This window comes from Notolepis coatsorum (genome assembly GCF_963971535.1).
Source record: "Notolepis coatsorum genome assembly, chromosome: 3".
Taxonomy (NCBI): Eukaryota; Metazoa; Chordata; class Actinopteri; order Aulopiformes; family Paralepididae; genus Notolepis; species Notolepis coatsorum.
This window is the reverse complement of record NC_140167.1, coordinates 147741385-147763961: the sequence shown is the minus strand read 5'-3', so window position 1 is coordinate 147763961 and position 22577 is coordinate 147741385. Positions and strand designations below refer to the sequence as shown.

Below are 22577 nucleotides of genomic sequence, written 5' to 3'. Positions count from 1 at the left end.
ATAGAGGTGGTATAATGTAATGTACCTTCAGCTGCTGCCACATGGAGGGCTGTTCTGGAGTCATAGTCCCTCTGCTCCATGTCCATGGATGACAGAGCAAACCTACAAACACACACACATGGCGGAGGGGAACAGCTCATCTCATGCCAGTAGTTTCAACTTGATCATTCCCAAGCCACAAAACCCCATTACTTACACTTGCAAATACCCTAAATGAGTGTATTTGGAATACAAGTTCTGTAGCCAATGGGGTTTTGTGGATCTACCCCTGTCGACATTATAAGTAGCCATTACATACTGGCTAAAGACTGACGCTGATCCAACCTACAGTATACAAAGAACATGCTAGACAATACCAAAGCACAAAACCTGCACACCGAGTGTAGTGAGTGAGGGAACAAGAGGAGAAATATAATACATGAAATAGAGAGAGAGAGAAAGACACTCACCTCCTTAGCGCAGAGACATCTCCTGTGTAGGCAGCGAAGAGGAGGTTGATAACGGACTTGACCTGGAGGAGAAGAGAGAAAGGCTGTTTGTATGACTCTACATACACACTAATTAAAGAGTTCCTTCTCCACCGATTTTCACAGCTGGAGAAGAAAAGCCTGGACACAGCACGTGATAACACTCCATTACATAGAAAACATCACATATTACAAGCGGGATAAAGCAATAAACAAATATTACTTAATTTATGTTACATGTTTCACTTCCAAGCCATAGCTACTGCATCCATTGTAAATACGAAGAAAGCAATTCAATGCAGCCATGATTTAGCTAAACAGAATTTTATGCAGCAAAATAATACAAACAATCAACCATACAGAGTTCGCTGCATCACTCAAGACTTACCCTGAAACAGGAATGATTCAATGTCAAGGGTTAATGGTTGGATTCTTTCGGGAGGAAATTGAAAATGTGATGGTGACAAAATAAAAGTAGGAGATTGTTCATAATATAGTTGTCAATGATATAACCAGAGGTATGAACAATTATGTTCAATTATAACTGGTGTTGAAAAACATGAGCAATGCTAAACTGCTCCAAAGCATTCAAAAGCATGCTGCATTCAAAAAAAATATCTGTACATCTTAACTTTGAAAGAGTTTAGTTTTTAGTTTTTCATTTTATTGAGATGTCCTCCAATTACGTCACTGCAGAAACTAGATAGAGATATCCCTAACTTTTCAATTGGTTTGAAAAGTTAAGAGATTCACAGGTAAGGGGGAAAATAGACAGAATGAACTGCCCCTTTAAAAATAATCCTGAAAGCCCCTCCCCCAGAGGAAAACTAAACATACTCCAATAGCCTCCAGCTGCAACTCCGGAGCGAGCCCCTCACTAGGCGCTGTGGCAGCCACAGAGAGCGCGCGCTGATTGGCGGAGAGTACGGAAGTTTCTCTACCAGACGTCTGGCGCAAAGTACAGACGTTTCTCTACCTTAGCGAACGTTAATTGAATGTTAATTGCCATAAAACAGAAAGTAAATCAGAACGCAGTTAGTTTCTACCTTAGCAAACAACTTTAACAAAGATGGAGAAACGCAATTACAAGGTAAGCCTTTATTACCTTGTATTAATTTATAAGATAAGATATTCCTTTATTAGCCTTATTGATCCCCTTGGGGAAATTCAGGTATAGCAGCATGAGGGGGGAGGGGAGGTACAGGTCACAGAATTATAGTACAGTGGAGAAGTACAAATTTAAATAGAATAAAAAGGCAGTGTAAACAATATACAATATTATTAACTCTGGACATTATGAGCAACAAGGTGCGAGATGAGGGTATGTATGCCCTCTGTTATTTTGCCCTACAATAAATATAGTTGCAATATATAATCTAATAATACAATAGTCTAAATCTAATCTAAATGATCACGGTTGTGTTTGGAACCCAATATAGAGATAGAGAGAGGAAGAAAGCACTGCCTGGCAGGAACCATGACACTAATATATAATCTAAATGCTAAAATGCTATTATATTATTTATAACACATACTTTAATCAAAGATGGAGAAACGGAATTACAAGGTAAGATTTATTATATGACCTTGTATTATAATTATTAGGATTTTATTTATTTTTTTATTATATTATTACTTTTTATCTTCTATCTTTTGTGAAGCAATTCGAGATGACGTAATAAAGTGCTATATAAATTAAATGTATTATGTTGTCCTTTTGTATTGTTTCAGTGAGGTGGAGGAATTTGACCGGAGGATAGACAAACAAATGAAGAAGGAAGGGAGACCATGGCACATTTGGTAGGTAGTGCTTTTGCCTACTTCCTTCACAATCATAGGTTTGAATATCAGCTTAGGCCATGTTGTTATGCGTGCCAAGTTGTGTGTTGGGTCCACTTCAGATTTATGATAACCTTTTAAGAATGTGGAGATGTCCCGACCCTTTCTCAACCTCAGTTTGATCTGTGGTGATGAACGGCCAATTTCAGAAAAACAGAAATATTACTTGTCCTATTATTGTCCCTTATTTAAAGAGATGAATGCACAAGAGCTGTACTGGCCTAACAGAAATTATGTTTGTGCTTTCTTCTAGATAACGCCATTCAACCATCATTTGGCCATGGGACTGGTTCTCGGCAATGAAAATAATATATTTTCTTTTACAAATTGCTGAAAACACTGGTGTCGACTGATTTCTTCTGCAGTTTATTATTGTATTTACATGTTGAAATAACTATCACTTAGATCAATAACACTAAAAGCTGTAAATAGTTATGTAATGCCATTCGATTTTAAACACATTTTAGAATTACAACCCAATAACTGAACTATGTTTGTATTTGTTACCCAGTGTCTCAAAATACTGAGGATAAGATGTAACACCATTAACCTCTTATCTATGGATCTCATGGAATATAGGCTTGAGTCAATTGTAATGAACCAAAGGAGAATATCAATTCTATATATATATATATATATATTTTTTTTTAATGTTGTCATCTTTGACGGTGAATAACACCATGCTAAAATTGACCAGACATGGAAAATCATTCAACACCTTCTTGAGATCACATGTACAAAAAATTTAAGTAAATGAATAAAGGGAAGATGATCAAACGGAAGGTTTTGTAGATACAGTACTGAATTCTGCCATCCGGACATATTCAATTTGAAATATGATTATAGAATATAAGACATTTTTCATCAGATTGCAACGCCGTTTTTTGCTAGATGTTCACAGAAAAGTAGAGAAACTAACTGCGATGTTTTATGGCAATAACGTTAAAAAAAATTCTAAAGCAAATTGATTGAAAACGTATTAACAGATTGCAGAATGGGTACAATACAGTACGGCTCAATACAAAACAACTGCTAAGAGGATGCAGACCAGAAAAAGACTTTTGTCTTGTTTACATCAGGGTCCCCCATTTTCAATTCATCATGACATTTATGACATACAGAAAGAACTGTGTAGTAAAAAGAGATCATAAGAAATATATACATCCGACGGGGAAGAAACAGTACATTGGTAAACAAGACGGAAGTATTTTACTGTATTGTACCCATTCTGCAATCTGTTAATAAAGTTTTCAATCAATTCCTGGCCGCGACCCTCTCTCCAACCGCACGTCTCAACTGAGCTAACTGTACATTGCTAAACAAGACGGAAGTATTTTACTGTATTGTACCCATTCTGCCAATCAGCGGTGGTAGAGAAACTTCTGTACTCTCCGCCAATCAGCGCTAACTTCCGTACTCTCCGCCAATCAGCGCACGATCTCTGTGGCTGCCACAGCGCCTAGTGAGGGGCTCGCTCCGGAGTTGCAGCTGGAGGCTACTCAACATTCTAGCCAAATGTAGACTCAAGAACAGAACTGTGTCAAAGGTCATTACTGCAATTATTCACAACTTTCGACACAAGGAGGAACCTTTTTTTAAAAGCAACTTTTTGGTCTTGGGTCTGGTTTTAACAAGAGCTCTTAAATCAATGAAGGGCCAAATTCAACTACATTACAGAGAGGGTGTTTTCTTTTTTTCTTTTCACCCCAATCCAGTGTTTAATTGTAACTGTATAATCAAGATAGATTATTTGAAGAATTGTATGAATTGTATGCAAATTATTATTAGAGAATAATCTATTTGCAACTATCCCACTATAACTCAACATACAGGTCTATTTTACTTCAATCCATTTGAGAAAGATTTTTCTTTCCCAAGTTGCTTAAATTAAAATGTAAATGCAGCAGAGTGGTGATAAGAGAGGGAGCCATACTGCTATTATCGATTCAGGAGATAGTGTACATTTCAAATAATTGTGGAATTTGTCATTTCAGTCAAACAATGCCATTTAGCAATAACCTGAAAAGAGCCCTGCTTGGTATTGCACTTTGTTTACCTTTTTGTTCTGATCATGTGTGGGTTGGAGTTTAGTAACTCATTATACTGTGGACTCTCCAGACCTCTCTTGGCAGGGTCTGAGGTGTGGCCAGCAATAGCAACCCCTCCCCTATCCCCACTCAACTCCAACCCACACATTAATAGAGTAGGTCTACCTCTGTTCTTATAGAGTAGGCCTACCTCTGTTCTTATAGAGCAGGCTTACCTCTGTTCTTATTGACCAGGCTTACCTCTATTCTTATAGAGCAGGCTTACCTCTATTCTTATTGAGTAGGCTTACCTATTTTCCTATAGAGTAGGCTTAACTATTTTCTTATAGAGTAGGCTTACGTCTGTTCTAGTGTTCTTATTGACCAGGCTTACCTCTGGTCTTATTGAGTAGACTTCCCTCTGTTCTTATTGAGCAGGCCTACCTCTGTTCTTATTGAGCAGGCCTACCTCGGTTCTTATTGAGCAGGCCTACCTCTGTTCTTATAGAGCAGGCTTACCTCTCTTCTTATAGAGTAGGCTTACCTCTGTTCTTATTGAGCAGGCCTACCTCTGTTCTTATAGAGCAGGCTTACCTCTGTTCTTATAGAGCAGGCTTACCTCTGTTCTTATAGAGCAGGCTTACCTCTGTTCTTATAGAGCAGGCTTACCTCTGTTCTTATAGAGCAGGCTTACCTCTGTTCTTATAGAGTAGGCTTACCTCTGTTATTATAGAGCAGGCTTACCTCTGTTCTTATTGACCAGGCTTACCTCTATTCTTATTGAGTAGGCTTACCTCTGTTCTTATAGAGCAGGCTTACCTCTATTCTTATTGAGTAGGCTTCCCGCCGTTCTTATTGAGTAGGCTTCCCTCTGTTCTTATTGAGTAGGCTTCCCTCTGTTCTTATTGAGTAGGCTTCCCTCTGTTCTTATTGAGTAGGCTTCCCTCTGTTCTTATTGAGTAGGCTTCCCTCTGTTCTTATTGAGTAGGCTTCCCTCTGTTCTTATTGAGTAGGCTTCCCTCTGTTCTTATTGAGTAGGCTTACCTGTTCTTATTGAGTAGGCTTCCCTCTGTTCTTATCGAGTAGGCTTCCCTCTGTTCTTATAGAGTAGGCTTACCTGTTCTTATTGAGTAGGCTTACCTCTATTCTTATCGAGTAGGCTTACCTCTATTCTTATATAGTAGGCTTACCTCTGTTCTTATAGAGTAGGCTTACCTCTATTCTTATTGAGTAGGCTTCCCTCTGTTCTTATCGAGTAGGCTTCCCTCTGTTCTTATAGAGTAGGCTTACCTGTTCTTATTGAGTAGGCTTACCTCTATTCTTATTGAGTAGGCTTACCTCTATTCTTATATAGTAGGCTTACCTCTGTTCTTATATAGTAGGCTTACCTCTGTTCTTATAGAGTAGGCTTACCTCTATTCTTATTTAGTAGGCTTACCTCTATTCTTATTGAGTAGGCTTACCTCTGTTCTTATTGAGTAGGCTTACCTCTATTCTTATTGAGTAGGCTTATCTCTGTTCTTATATAGTAGGCTTACCTCTGTTCTTAAAAACAAGTGACACCGGTGCATAAAACAGTCCATTACATTTACCTGTGAAAAAGGAGGGCTGACATACTTTGTGAACGTTATGCAACAGCATACCACATCACAGGAGAACACAAAGCCCCCCCCCCCCCACACACACACACACAGTAGCCTTGGCATGCGGTCGGATTATCTCTGGCTCCACAAAATGACATTTACATTGCTCCAAGTGAGAAGCAAAGCTTAGGAAAAATGCTCCATACCACAACAGGTAATAATCCAGGAGAGAAAAAAAAGCATGTTTATCTCCTGAACCAAAAGGACAGAGGAAAAGGTTTTAAGCAAGTAGAGAAATATTATGTAGATATGAACTCCCCAGTATAAAGAAGAAACAAAGGTAAGTCAAATACAAGTATTATACAACACTATAGAGACCAAAGGATAACCCAGTTTAATGTTTATCTTTTCACAAATAAAAGGTTCCAAAACAGTCAAACCATTTTCATCATACTGAGTTATTCCCTGGCCAGCCGACGGTAACACCTCACACACACATAAAGGGACAGAAAACCAAACAATAACATCACACAGCGTTTACCAGAAACACAGGAAGATCGAAAAAGAGAGGGTAAGAAAGACAGCGGGCTCAACGAGGGTTACAAGATACCTGCTAGCCAGGCCAAGTTGGCATCACTCATAGGGATGGGCCTTTTGAGTAATGTAGTAGTCCAGCACTGATACTGGTACTGATATTGCAACCACATCAATTCAATTGTAACTACAAAAATGTCGGTCATTAGTCAAAATATTATTTTCCCTGTTCAGTTTCAGGCTAAACTAAGGCCATAATGTGATTTCTGTAGATGTCCGTTTTTAGTAGGTGGTAATACTGTAGTACCCCAAATAAAAGTGCCCATCCCTAATTCCTCAGTGTATCAAACGCAAAACAAAGTGGAATGCAAAGCACAGAGACCAAACCCACACGTTAACCTCCACACATTATGAAGGCTTGGGAGGCCAACAGATTGCCTGTGTGTTGCTGCTATTAACCCTTTCAGGTGTACAAGCCCAAGATTCTGAGAAGAGAATTTTGGCTAATTGTAGCATAATACAGTAGCTACAGGCCACCGATAGCCCTCTTTTCTTGATCCTCCAATCACAACTGTTCGGGAAGCAACTGTTACAGTATGATTGGAGGAGCAAGAATAGAGGGCGTGGCTTGATATAGGCCAGTGCCAGGATGGAACTCTGAGGAAACCCAAACATAAAAACGTACAACTGTAATGGTTAAAAGCAGTGCTACACAAGACATGACAATTGGACAAAAATGTTTAAGTATTTCCTGTCATCAGTAAGTATTTCCTGTTATCAGTAAGTGTTTAGACAATTCTTAAACAAGAGCAATCTACTACTAACATTCCAGTCAGATGAGTTTATGAAATAAAGGGTCCATTGGTGTCATTGCACTGCTTTGAGCCCATTTCCAACCATCACTGACAGTGATCACTTCGAAACATCCACCTGAGCTGTGCGTGTGTGGGGGGGGGGGGGGGGGGGCTTGCTTCCAACATACAGGTACTGGGATGTTAAAACGTTCCAATTAAAAAGTTAATATTTACATGAAAGACTATGGCATTTAGAGACAGATGTTGATGGATTATAGTATTTTATTACATTTTTCACATGGGACATCAAGGAAAGATAAAATCTTCAGACTTTCCCCATCCCGTTCTTAGTTCCATCACAACCACACTTAGAATAATTTGCTCAGAACTGTGAAAGAAGACAGTTCATGTCTTAGCATTTGCCTTTCCCTCAAACCTCCCATCTTTAGAAGCCAACAAGGACATTTAGGATGAGAAACATTGGCTTTGAGAAAACAAAAAAGGTACCGATTGGTTCCAATTGTATTGTATAGGTAATCATTTCATATAATCAAAAGGCCAAAATCAATGTCTCATACAACTAAGATAAATATGTACATGTGGTGGTAGGTAATAAAACATGTGGTGGTAGGTAATATACATGGGATTACAACACATTTATTAAATCATACAAAAAACATGCATGAGGGAGAGTGGGGGGAGGCAATTATACATTTTAAAAGAGACCAAAGGAAACACTGTATACATGATATGAAATCACACACTAAAATAGTACGATTTCAAAAAGGAAATACTGGTACTGCATTCAGAAACCATGTCATCAGGTTGAGTAACGGCCATGTCATCAGGTTTAGTAACAGTCACATTCTTGGACATGCAAGAAATGTTAGTTCTGATGATATTTTAAGTAACTTTTTTTAATCTTCAATCGATTTAACACCGACCAAAATGATACTGAAAAATAAATAAATGTATATATTATATATATAACAACAGTTACAGCAGAAACACCACTTGCTCATCATGCCATCGAAGGAGCAACGACTATCGAAATGATTTCTCATTCCAGTATGATTGGTCTGTGCAAAAACAAACTGAATTCTGGCTATGACCCATCGGGTCAGTAGCTTAAGGGTTAACCCAGTGTCAAACTCCTAATCACATTGTAACTGAAATGCAGTCTTGTCGAGTCTTACCGACAATTGACAGCAACTGCATTCTAACGTTGTGTTGTGCCTCCTTGAGCAGACTGATGGCCTGCTGAACACACACACATTCTTCACTGTTACCATAGCAGCAAGAAAGAAACAACTCCAGTACGACTAAAGAGGATAAACTAACTCCTACTAACCTATTCTACATAAACTAACTCTTACTAACCTATTCTACATAAACTCCTACTAACCTATTCTACATAAACTAACTCCTACTAACCTATTCTACATCTTCTAATTATAAACCACATGACTTACTATTCAGTCAAAGTGCACAAATATTATTATGTGGCTAAACAAGACGTTGTGGGTTGGGTCTGAGCCTGGGGGCTCCCTGGGCGAACTGCCGGGGCCTGGGAGACCTCTGATAACTGATAACCGTTCCTTTTTGCTCACAAACATTCAACGCAAACTGCCGTCTTTGACTCTAGTAACATGGCAGATGTCGACAGCATGCCAACTTGTAGGTGAGAATGACATTTGTAAGATACACAAATGAATGCTTGCATGTCGCTATTACTACATCAAGCATTGATCATTTGCATACTTTTATGAACAAGCTAATTTGATTTGATTAAATCTGCTGGTATAGATGATTCTTAGCCAACTGGTAACCCCCCCCCCCCCCCCCCCCTGTAAAAACCCAATCGATCCACAGATTATATAATTTACACAGACACAATTCGAACCTTTTTATACAGATTATAAATAATAGATTATAGATGTAAATACGGCCACCAATAAAAATGCGTTTCATACCGGAATGCTTCAAAGGGCCAGTGGCCCCCGGGCCAGAATGAGTATCACTTGACTGTGACAGAAGCTTTTGAATGCCTTGTACCACAACTATGAATACAAATCTGCAAACACACAGTAAAACATTTTAAAAACCATAACTCAATACGAGGAAGAAAATAAATGAATAAGACATGACAAAACATAAAAAGGTGGGACCTTAAAAAAAAAAAAAATCAACAGGTTGTTAACAGTTATAGAAGCTAGCTCAGAGCTAAATCAACAGGTTGTTAACCCTTTGATCGCCGGGGTTAAATTCATAATTTACCATCCCTCGCCAGCCATATTTAACATGGAGAAGTTCCCCTTCTTTGCAGGGCTATAACTTTTTAAATTGTATTGCTAAATTGACATTACCATGGCCCATTCAAAGTCCTATATCTATTGTTCAGGGTGTAGCAACGTTATACTTTTTCATTCACATATTCATACTAAAATACGGTCTAAAGTATAAGTATGTTTTTATCGTTTTCTGCAGCTTTCTCCAGAACGTGATTTATAGCCCCAAATGCATTATATTGATGATTGTATACAGTTTGATAGCAATCGGCGCAAGATAAAAAATTTCAAATGGACGTACTTCTAGAATGATCTACGTATGATCTGATGATGACCGGATGGGCGGGGGGTCGTTTATAATTCCGTGGGCAACGTTATATCATTCATCTAGTGTGGGTGATATGATCATTGGAGCAGTTAGTATAGAAGACATTACAAAATAACGCTGAAACTCACCGTAGCTTCCTCACGCCGTTGGGAGATGAGCGTGGAACAGAATTTTTTCTATTATGGGATATAGAAATACCCGATCCATTTCCAGGTTGTATAATAGTATATACGTCCAAATCATGTTGTTTATCGAGTTATTGGCAACGGATCGATATCCATTGTGTCGAGCTCGAGTCCCGGGACCTATAGCGAGTGATCGGACCAAATTGAAATGAGCACCAGCGTCCACTTCCCTGTTTATGTCCTGGGCGATCTGCCGATCTGCCACCAGATGGCGCTCTTGAACCGTTAGAGAGTTGACAGGGGCTCACCAGTACATATAATGTCTCCGGGGGAGAAATATGATTTCGATCACAGATTTTTGAAATATTGATCGGCAGAATAAGCATGGCGGAGAATGACGCTGAAAAGCGTCAACGGCGATTAAAGGGTTAACAGTTATAGAAGCTAGCTCAGAGCTAAATCAACAGGTTGTTAATGGTTATAGAAGCTAGCTCAGAGCTAAATCAACAGGTTGTTAATGGTTATAGAAGCTAGCTCAGAGCTAAATCAACAGGTTAACGGTTATAGAAGCTAGCTCAGAGCTAAATCAACAGGTTGTTAACGGTTATAGAAGCTAGCTCAGAGCTAGATCAACAGGTTGTTAACGGTTATAGAAGCTAGCTCAGAGCTAAATCAACAGGTTAACAGTTATAGAAGCTAGCTCAGAGCTAAATCAACAGGTTGTTAACGGTTATAGAAGCTAGCTCAGAGCTAAATCTACAGGTTGTTAACGGTTATAGAAGCTAGCTCAGAGCTAGATCAAGTAAAGAACACATACCAGTTCCACACAGTTTCAAGCTGTGACCGGAAAACAAACATGGATAAAACTGCCCCCCCCCCCCCCTAGCAATGTGTGGGGTAACATCTAAGGCTTCTGCTTGACATTCATGTGCAAATATTTCTATGCCATTTTCTGGGGAGACAAATAATAATAGTAAGGAACGTCTGTGAAGTGTATACTCTACACATTCTGATATGCTGTTGAGTATTGTGACAAACATTTGTCCACACTGGCGCACACACACAAACACACTCACAATAGCATAATGGTACATCTATTCTACCTACCATTGAGTACATTTAGAAGTACAATAAATCATAAATTGGTGCATGGAAATAAATGCCACCCTTTAAAAAGTTAAAGGCAGTAGTTTGTTGAGTATGCAATGATATACTGTGTGTATACAATATATATATATATATATATATATATATTAGGGCTATCAATTAATTTAAATATTTAATTGTGATTAATCACATATTATTCTAAAATTGTGTATCTGTTAAAAATATACCTTAAATGGATATTGTTCTTAATATCTTATGAACATGAGTGGACAGATATGCTTGCTTAATGCAAATGTATGTTTATTAGATCAAATAAACAAAATTACAAATATTGTCCAGAAAAACAAAAGGCACTGCATTTAGAATTAAATAAATATGCTGCAAATAATCAGAACATGGCAAAGCCCAATAGGCAACAACAGATCGCCATATTGACCTGCTAAATGTGACATTAGGTAAGGGATAATGTATGGCTACGAGGTCATTGTCGCAAAATAATTGACCGACAGAGTTTAAAATACCGAGGCGCCGCGCCGAGGTGTTTTAAACATAGTGAAGGTCAATTATTTTGCGACAATGACCGAGTAGGCTATACATTATCCCGCTTATTACATGGCTAACTTACTAACAATATACCTAATTCATTTGACAAATCGCAGTTGTTCTGTGGCTCTGTCAGCCCAAATAAAGTGATTATTATTATCGCGGGCAGCCTCTGGCTCCGCTGTCAGTGCAGCGCTATACATTATCCCGCTTATTACATGGCTAACTTACTAACAATATACCTAATTCATTTGACAAATCGCAGTTGTTCTGTGGCTCTGTCAGCCCAAATAAAGTGATTATTATTATCGCGGGCAGCCTCTGTGTTCTGGCGTCGCTCCGCCCCCTGTCATCGCCGGCACGGCAGTGTCTAATTGCACTGAAACAGTGTGTCAGTGGGCTTGATTGCAAACAGCTGCGCTCTGCGGTCATTATTGAAAAATCTGCGGTCATTATTGAGAAATAATGACCGCAGTCGGGGGGCTATTGACCAATCACAAGCAAGCATTTCGGCGAATGTGAAAACGCCATGTAATAATCAGTAATATGAGTACTCACACAATGTAGTGTCCAACTTTACTCTTATAATAAAAGGTTCACTAAAACATCCCGTTTATTTAAGCATTAAAACCAAATGTTGGACCTCAATGTAGGACTCAACAGGTACATTGGTAAACTACATTTTCCAATACTCAATTGTCTGGGCATATTAGGAGACAGACATATCAAGAAAATAATATATGAACTGAATGTTTGTACATTTTAACAATTAATAAAAACTTTTTTTGAATATGAGTTTGAAGAAGATTAGTGACGTTAATTTGCATTTGCGCCAACGCATTATTGATGCGATAACTTTGACGACCCCAATATAATATAAATATATATACACACACACAAGAACCAACATTGTGAGATGTAGATGTGATATGATATTGGATGTGTATAAGTGTACAGATGTTTGCCGTATTCATGCCTTAAATTGCCCCTTGCGGGACTAATAACGTTTTTTTTTATTGAATTGAATATATAATGTCTCACATAAAACCATACAGAGTAAGCAGTATAGTTTCTAGATATCTTTGAATATTCCCACACCCACGTTACAAAATGAAATACTAAACTGGTTGAAACCCCCCCCCATTATTTAACAAGCTTCTCATTCAACATACTGTTCCTACTGTATGTACGGCAGCCCCGTGACTTGCAGTGAAATCATTAAATTTCAGCTACAGCATACTGTAAAAGGCATTCTGCTACCTTGAGTATTTCTTCAACGTAAACATAACGTACTGTTGATTGTTATGAAATGGAGCCATGTGAGCCCATAGTAGGCTAATCATCAGTCAGCGGTGGAAAGTCATTCGAACCAAGGTCATTTAACTTGTGCGCAATTTTGAGATACTTGTACTTTACGTGCATGTTTGCATTTTAGGGAACAGTGTACTTTCATTCCACTACATTTCAAAAGGAAATGTTGTACTTTTTTACTCCACTACATTTATCTGAACCCATCGGTTACTAGTTACTTTATTTATGGAAGATAATATTGTATACGGTACTTTCAAATTTAAAGACTGCCAACTTCCAGAGGATATAATCAGACCAGCCTAAGGAGCACTAGCCCACCCCCACCTACAATCATTGGATCAATACTGTGCGTAAAGAACACATCTGCAAAGACAAATGTCATGTTTTTAGTCACACAAGCACATGCACACAAACACTCAACAGCAGCTCGGAATGCTAGTCAGCTATCACTGCTGTCCCTGAAAGAGTACTGGTAGATGAATGAGAATAATATACTGTAAGTCAAATCAAGTTTGACGCCATCCAGAGTCTTAAATACAGCCCGTCATCATAATCATCTCATTTCATAATCCTGCCAGTGTGCCAAGTTCTAAAGCTCCTAGATTTGGACTGAGCGAACACTTTCTTTGGTTTTGTTGTATCAATATCCCCCAAAGAAAGAAGAGGAAAAATCTACTAGAGTCAGGAGTAGATTAGAGTAGATCAGGAGTTTAAGGCACAAATTACAGTTATCAGATAGAATATTATATTTACTGCAGTTTCCACTGTTAACTTGCCTTGATATTGATAATATTCCCTTTTTAATTTAATTTTGAGTCAAGTCTGGTGATATGTCAATCTGACACAATTCAGATCAATTCCCACAATAAATTTAGCTCCAATTGGAATCAGTGTAGCATAGAATGTGGTGCTTCACCAAAACAATGAAAAAAGTAAGTTAAAAAAAAAGTAAGCGGAAATATACCGTATTGTGCTGAATATAAGACGAAGAAAATATAAAATCTGAAAAAGGGGCATAGTCTTATTTTGGGGGTCTGGACTTTTAAATGTCATTATACTGTACATTCACAACAACAGATCCATTAGTTTCCCGGCCTTTGTTGCCTACAGTATATGCAGCCTCTCTCTCCCCTCTGTATCTCCATCACCTTGCGCTGTCTCCCCCGGATCTTCTATTCATCTCCTTTGAATCTCTCTATAACAGCTTGACCCACCTCCCTTTCTTTTCTCCATGTCCACTTGCTCTGCGACAACCCCATCCCTCTGCGTGTGTGTCTGCATTCCCCGATCGTGCCTCATCATTTGCGAGTGGGCAACCGCGAAGCTGCCGAATCTTTTATTTCTTCATAGGAAGATCTTAAATAAAAGTAAACCGACAAATTAAAGTAGCATTTAGACATGCTCATCAGCTGTTGCCGTTGCCCATTATCCTATATTTCAGTGCATTTTGTTACGACGGTGAGTGTAATGTTAGACAGCCTACATTGAATAAAACAGTGTTGTATTATCATTATTTTCAAATAAAACTATTTTCTTTATAAAAAACTAAGTTTGGTATTCGAAAACATATTTTTCCAAAAATGAGTCTTGAAGAAGAGGGGTCTTAAATCAGGGTCATCTTATATTCTGACCAATACGGTAAGTCTCAAGTTAATTTTGGGGCGATCTTTCCTTTCAAGGTCTAGGATGTAACATGGGAAGGGAAGATTCATGGCCTGCATTATCATTAGACTGTTACTTTGAAATTAGTTCAAATTTTTGGTGCTCATTTATTGGCGATGAGCAAATTGCTTCCTTACTAAGCCCTGGCTTCAGCACCACTGGGTCAGCACCACCGGGTCACCATGCAGCTTTAGGTGACTTTCTAAGGCACTTTCATTCCAATTCTACTGAATCCATACCATTACAGTGATCTCCTGCTACCATCTTTAGTAGCATTGTTTTCTAAAGATGAATTAATGCCAACTACAAAATGGAAAAAGGAATAGGCAACTTGGTAGGGCCATTTCTGTTTTTCAATTCAATAGAAACATCTTTGCTTCACAAATTTCAAGAATCACACGATTCGATTTCAATTATTGGGGTCACGATTCAATTAAAGATCGATTGTCGATCACAGGTACATGCAAGGATTTTATTCTAGATTGCCGTTTTGAGATACTTTCCCCCCCATTTGACTGCGGTAGATAGTTTAATATGTCTCAAAATAATTTGTGATTACATTTTTAAGATAGAATTGCGATTCTTATGTGAATCGATAGTGTCCCACACCCCTACTTTACTGTGCTCCTAATTTCCCTTTTGCTCCTCGGGAAAGAACACACCTTCTACATGTTGGCTGTGTGCCAGAACCTGGGATATTGTTTGCCTGCTAATGTGGATATTGAAGCACATTATGACAACATAACCTTCTCCAGGCCTGGACCAAAGAGTATTTGCAAATACGTTTCACCGTTTTGTTTAGCCAGTCACAGGAAAGTATTGGTAAGACAAGTTCATTCATCTCTCCGTGTTTGGTACCCGTCACAATCTGAACTGTCCTCATGGGTAAACCCCACCCACCTGGTACTTCAAGAAGGTGAAATCAAACGCCAAGAACCATTTGCAAATACTATTTCACCTAGGTCTGTCACTCGTTATCTCACACACACTTCGAGAAAAGATGAATTACAAATGGATCCCTTAGCCAACTTCTCTGTGACTCTCTAATCCAAATCAGAAAAGTGTGAAATTTCCAAAATACAGCCAATAAAGACGGAACTGGAGTGTGTGAGATGAAACATAATAATATTACATAATAATAATATAACCTTTATTACCGTGTATCCAATCCTTTACATTCTAAGACACCAAAGAGACCAGAGGCTAGGGGTACATTTTGAATTCAGGAAATAAGAAAAAAAAACGACAACAAAACATACAAAGAAAATTAAAACATCCTCAGAAAAAAACAAAAACAATAAAACATAAAACGAAAAATAATAAATTGAAAATAAAATCCTCCACACACAAGAGAAGCTCTTTATAAAATAAATAAATAATCATCTTGATCATTTATATAAATATTTGACGTCGAGGGCTGGTAGGAGGGGACAGGGGAAGAGGTGGCCGTGGAGATAGGGGGTAGGTAGGCAGATGGGACGCTAGGACAGGGTGGGTGGGGGTGGGAGTAGGTAGGTTCTAGGGCATCCCTCCTTAGTTGCATTCCCCAACACCCTCCATCCTATAGACTACAGTGGTGGAGGAGCAGTCCTGGAGAGACTCAGTGGGGGACACCTTTTTCCAGAGAGGGGCTTTCAGAGCCAGCTCTTTCTGGAGGCTCTCATAGTCCATGGGTCCACGGGTGAGCTGCTGTTTCAATCAACACGGACAACAAGTTAGTCTCACTCTGCTCTCCCCAGTTCTCTCTCTCTGTGTGTATGTGTGTGTGTATGTGTGTATATGTCATGGCTGGGTTCAATTCAATTCAATCCATTTATAATAAATAATAATAGATTGAATTTGTAATGCACTTTTTGTTCGGTGGGATCCCAAAGTGCTAGAAGTGGATCGTCCTCAAAATTCTAAATACTGAGTAGGTTGTCGCATACAATCTATTCAAATTGCTGAGAATAAATGTTGATGATAGGCGACCGAATGACAGTTTCCATTTGTATTTTGAGTAGGTGATTTGATCCCAACCTTAATGTGTGCGTGTGCGTGTCTGATTTGTGGCTGCGGTAGACACACATGACTCAAGTCAGTGTGGATGGTGTGACTCAAGTGTCCCCTGCCAGTATGTCCGGTAAATAAAGCATCAGTCACCTTCACCGGTCTTTGCGTCTGTCCACTCACTTATGTCTTTAACCGTTCGTCAGCAGACATCAATGCTGAGACGCGTCCTCGTGGATTATCGCAGTGTTTTACCATCCCTTCAAATCTGACAGCTAGCTTAACATCGCGATCGTACCAACCAACTCAGCTACTAACGGAACCAAGATCCACCCGTCTAAAAAGACAAGCAAACCCAATTGTACAGTATATATATATTTGGAAAATAATACCAAGCGCTTCCTCGTCGAAGGCGAAAAAAGAAGGCAAAGAAAAGGCAGTGCGACAGATGAGACACTGCGGAGTATCACATTTGACCTCTAGAGGGCAGAGCACAAGCTATCAAGTCGAGTTGCACATGTAAAGATACCATTATCAGCCCCTACGCTGTACTAAAATACTTGAATGAGCGTTGTCTTTTATAACTCTGTATGGAGACATTTGATGTGTATTTTCCCCACATACATTTTCTAGGAATAGAGTAGCTGTCGAAAACGTCTCATCAATCAAGTGAAGCATTCAATACGCCGTTGTCACCGAGCGCTCAAAACAGTGATCTCACTTCGGTCGTCAAAAAGGGTGACGTCGGAGCACCTCTACTATCAAGCCATCCCGTTCTGGACCACAATAACCTCAGTGTCACCGGAAATCACCCAGTGGTTGTGTGGTGGTTGCCGGTGAAGATGAGGGGGGGGGGGGGGGGACTCTTGTGTGTGTGTTTCGGGGAGGTTTCGATGACGGGACGGCGTCTGGCTTACCCGCTGGTCCCCTCCTTCGCGGCGAGGGTCGTGCTTCTTGGCGAAGTGCCTCAGGTTGTCGTAGTTGTGGAAGTTGAAGAGCTCCACCAAGTCCTGGAAGAAAGGAGAGGGCCTCTGTCTCAAGTTCCATTCGTTAAGGCATTAATACAGAGGGAAGGTGTCTGTGCTCGTTATAGGTGGTATACAATGGTGAATGGAGGAGGGGGAAACAACCTATGCATTGTGAGACGTCAACATGAATATAATATGTTATTATAGTAAAATGGGATTGTCAAGCAAAAACAATTATACAATGATTACAATTTAATCAATTGGAGTCACTGCATCAATATAATATCAATAATAATATCACCGGCGGCTAGGTGGCGCAGTGGGCAAGGTGCTCGCCACCAGTGCAGAAGATGCTGGGTTCGAGCCCAGCTCTCGGCATTGCTACCAGCTTGGCTGGTCGTTCATACTAACACAATTGGCAGTGTTAGGGGTGGGAAAGCTGGTGGGTGGGAAAGCTGGTGGGTGGGTCCTGGTCGTTGTAAACAGCGACTCCAACAGTTCGGTCGGGGGGCCTGCTCAGCGAGGAAAAAGATCTAAGGGGGGTAGTGTGATCCTTCCACACGTTACACCCTCTCAGTGAGAGTCCGCGCTGCCAGGTGAAAAGAAGCGGTTGATTGGCTACACATGTGTCGGAGGAAGCACGTGATAGCCTCCACTCTCCCAGACCGACTGTGGGGGGTAGGTGCGCAGCGACCAGGAAGGGGATTGGGAATTGGCATAACGACTAACATTGGGATGGGAGAAAAACGGAGGAAAAAGGAGGGGGAAAAAGATAAAAAAAATAAAAATAATAATAATAATATCACCATCGATATTCTCCCCCTAATCTATATTAACCCTTTCACTACCACACTATAGAAGGTTAACCCTTTACCATCACACTACAGACGGTGTGATGGTAAAGGGTTAACCTTATGTAGTGTGGTAGTGAAAGGGTTAACCCTTTGTCACGTGGCAGTGAACCTTCAGTATTGTCGCAGTGAAAGGGTTAACCATTTGGTAGTGTGGCAGTGAAAGGGTTAAGATAAATGACTGTGTTGCAAGTGAGAGGTGTGTGTGTCTGAAACACAGGGGGAAATAGTTTAGAACATTTTGTGCATGACATATTCTAAGTGAAGCGTTCCTCTCTCTCTCTCAACAACTACCACCCGGATGCCCTCAAGCAAGGCATCGATTATCGTAATTGAGAGTGTTGCTGAGAAACTGCATGTGTTCTCAGTCAACATTCCCTGGATAATATTTACTGTAATTTTTTTATTAAAATTTTAATTTAAACAGAGTGACAGGCAGACTGTGAAACAAGGTCAAAATGGCAAGTCATCTGCTGGTAGTGGATCTATGTTATAAGTTATTAAACAGGATGAGTGTGTGTGGTGTGTGTGTGTGGGTGTGGGTGTGTGTGTGTGTGAGCGAGAACGTCCAGAGATGGCAGTCATCCGACTGGAGCGCTGATGTCTGTTCCCACACAGCATTTGTTTACAGAGCCCCCGGAGTGATAACAATCTTGGCCTGGCTTCCATATCATTCATCGATCATCACTTACTTAACCTCTTAAGGTGCTCCCATAGTCGAGCGGACTGTACACGGACTGGACTCTGCGGAGGTCCACCGGACTCTTTGAGCTTTTATAGTCGAGCGGATCTCCGCGGACCAATTTCCTACATGTCTCGCGCCAGCAGCGTTTTGTGTGACACCAAGTGGGCACCGCGGACGTCCGCGCGTCAGAAAATAGGAGCTTCGCACTTGGACTCTGCTTTGGGTCAGCTTTGAGCCCCTCGGGAGTCTGCTCCGTGTACGGTCCGCTCGACTATGGGAGCACCTTTAGGCTGCAGCCATATTTTCAGAAAATCTGCCTAAAAGTACACGCCCAAGTAAATGAAAGATTGCTCCACTTCTACAAGGTCAATCTGCATGTTCTTGGTGTCTAGGAACATACTGTAGATATGGACCTCAGGGAATGTATTCCCAGTGTCAAAAATATTGTGTCTGTTACTTTATACAACGGCATGCAAATTTCTCGATTCTGATTGGCTGAAACAGTCATTTTACACGTCTTTATTGGCAACAATCCACGCTGCTGGCCCAGGACCCGCCCACAACCGACCCACATCACATCACTCCGCCGGATCACAAGAAGGTGGCCAATAATCTTTACAAATGGATATGTTAATGGCGACTAAACGACTAAATATCAAGTGATTCTGTCACAGCTAATGTCTTAGTCGTTTAAACAATGTTGGATGATGTAATTGATGGGTCTTGAATCATTCTGTAACAAAAGAAAAATCGCGGATTGATTGATGGATTAATTTGCGATTTTTTTTTCAATTTCTTTTTCCTTTCGACTGTCAGCGCTCGCTCTAGTCTCCACCCACCGCCACACACCCCCCCCACACACACACACACACACACACACACTCTGCCTGCAACGCGGGGGATAGTCAGAGAGCTGGGTGCTGCGCTGTTCTAAGTGAGCATGGCCTATTGAGTTGATTGATTGATTGATTGCTAATTTTATTACTGTACGCTTGGTTTCCAACTGGTTAAGTTTAGGCCCTCTACAGTAGGTTTAAAAAAATAAATAAAAGAATAGGGCGAAGAAAACGTTTTTTTCCTATAGGGCAAAGAAGACTTTTTAATTTGTTTTACCTACTTTATATAGAAGCATCTAAGAATGAAGTTCTATGGAAAGTAGGTCTGCATTCCCTTAACAATTGTGTGTATTGAGCCGTACTGTATTGTACCCATTCTGCATCTGGTAATAAAATTTTCAATCAATCATTCCAATAATACACAGTTGGATGTGTTAGTTGGTTGGATGCACTTCAAGCTGCTTCCACATGAGGCAACTTCTCTCAATCATTCCAATAATACACAGTTGGATGTGTTAGTTTGGTTGGATGCACTTCAAGCTGCTTCCACATGGAGGCAACTTGTCTTTTTTGTAGTTGTGGGAACTACTTTTTCTGGCGGATGGTTTTTTCTGGCGGATGGTTTTTTCAATAAATCTTCGATTATTGTGTGTTTATTGTATAGAAATAAGGTTGGATGAATCTAGCAGTTGTATAAAAGCTTTACATCACTTGCAGTCGTGATTTGTGACCAATAAACCATGCCTAGGGGGGTCTAACGACCCTCGGCTGCGCCTCGGGCCTAACGACCACCCCTAGGCATGGTTTATTGGTCACAAACCACTCCTGCGCGTGATGTAATGCTTAAATAGTACAGCTGGTACTTCCAATAATGGATTACGCAGACATAGTCTATCAAAACACCACACTAACAAATCTCCGTCCTTTAAATGTTACTTATAATAGTGTTTGCAGATTTATATTGAGGTGTCCTTATAGAACCCATCACTGTCTTATGTTTGAGTTGTTAAACTGGCTTTCTCCCCAATTCAGAAGACATTTTCATTGGTTGCTTTTTGTTTACAAATGTATTTACTTTAATTATCCCCCCTATCTAAAGCAGTTCTTAACACCATATAGTTCAACTTATAATTTAAGACACACGGATCTTCCTTTCTTTAGTATACCTCGAACCATCAAAGCTATCGGTCGACTTGCCTTTAAATATAAAGCACCAGCTGATTGGAACAAACTGCCTAGTTCACTCAGATCTCTTACTTCTTACCGGTTATTCAAGATATCTTTGTTCACTCATCTACAGACTACTTGCACCAGTTATTGATTTACTGTGTTAGGGCTTAAATGTCGTTTTCAGATCAAATTATAATTTTGTTTGTGTTTTATAAGGGAACATATATATATATATTGGTGATCCTCTTGGGAGGAATCAGTGTGGATTGTGGGAGTGAGCTTGGGAGAGCGTCTGTCAGTGTATAAGTGCATTTGTTGTCTTGTTTTTTGTTTTGTATTGTATGTTTTGTATCCTATGTTAAGGACCCCCTCGAAAACGAGATAGCATATCTCAAGGGGTTTATCCTTCAAATAAATGTCTAAATTTCAAACTATGCTTGAGTAAATTGTAATGAAAGGAGATCAAAAGGAGAATATAATATATATATATTTTTTTTTATCATTGAAGGTGAATAACACCATGCTAACATTGAGCTCGTAGGAATTTCAGCACCTTCTTGAGATGAAGTATAGAAAAGATCTAAGCAAATGAATAAAGGGGAGATGATTTTTTGTAAATACAGTACTGAATTTTGCCATCCAGACACATGCAATTTGAAATATAATGCAATTTGCATATACTATAGAACATCAGGCCTATAAATTACTTTATTATGGCCAAGTCATACATCTATGGATAGGGCCAAATCTCCTCTTTTCAATGGCAGTGGTATCTGTATTTAGTCATTTCCGCACGTGACTCGCCTTTTTCTGATGCAATTCCGAAATAATTCACATTATTCAGAGAAACTCATATTTTGCTAATAACACTTAAAATCATTGGTAAACAAACGTAGTGCTGAAAATATACACTTTGACTGCTGTTTTGATAGGGTTGGGGTCTTTAATCTTGGCTACATTTGAAAAAGAAACACTTTATTAACAGATTGCAGAATGGGTACAATACAGCACGGCTCAATACAAACAATTGTTAAGGGGATGCAGACCAGAGAAAGACTTACATCTCGTTTACATCAGGGTCCCCCATTTTCAATTCATCAATACTATATTACGGCCTGTATTGATAGATTTATGATGAGGACAGCAGGGTTAAACACTCCAAGAGAACATTGCCCAAGCTTCTTCATGGTACTAGCTGCTTTATTAGTGGGCCAACAGCGCCTAGTGCCCAAGCTCCTGGCATCAATGACCCTGCTGATCTGATGCCAGACTTGTTTATATGTCGTGATTGAATGGTCTCAGGTTATAGTACGCTTCAAGGAAGAGTGAAGATAGAATCACATGATAACTGATATGAAGGACTGAGGCCACAACACATGCTTGTTCACATACTAATATTAGTGATAGGCCGATACCGGACATGTACGGGTAGCCTTGGGGAGCGGTGTTAGTTGGACAATGCGTAGGCTA

The 22577-nt window shown here is 39.8% G+C and overlaps 1 protein-coding gene across 3 annotated transcripts in view; it reads right to left on the bottom strand.

The window, feature by feature from the left end:
* LOC311224637 (glutaminase kidney isoform, mitochondrial-like) overlaps positions 1–22577 on the bottom strand; it is a 133264-nt gene that overhangs the window by 5000 nt on the left and 105687 nt on the right. For 2 of the 3 annotated variants that reach the window (XM_084309703.1, XM_084309704.1), the window contains exons 14-16: positions 17515–17607; positions 450–511; positions 26–102 (exon numbers count right to left, since the gene is read on the bottom strand). In XM_084309703.1, the coding sequence (XP_084165829.1) occupies positions 26–102; positions 450–511; positions 17515–17607 (232 nt within the window). Of the gene's footprint in view, positions 1–25; positions 103–449; positions 512–12738; positions 16298–17514; positions 17608–22577 lie in introns of those variants that run through there. The other variant, XM_084309705.1, reaches the window with a different exon arrangement.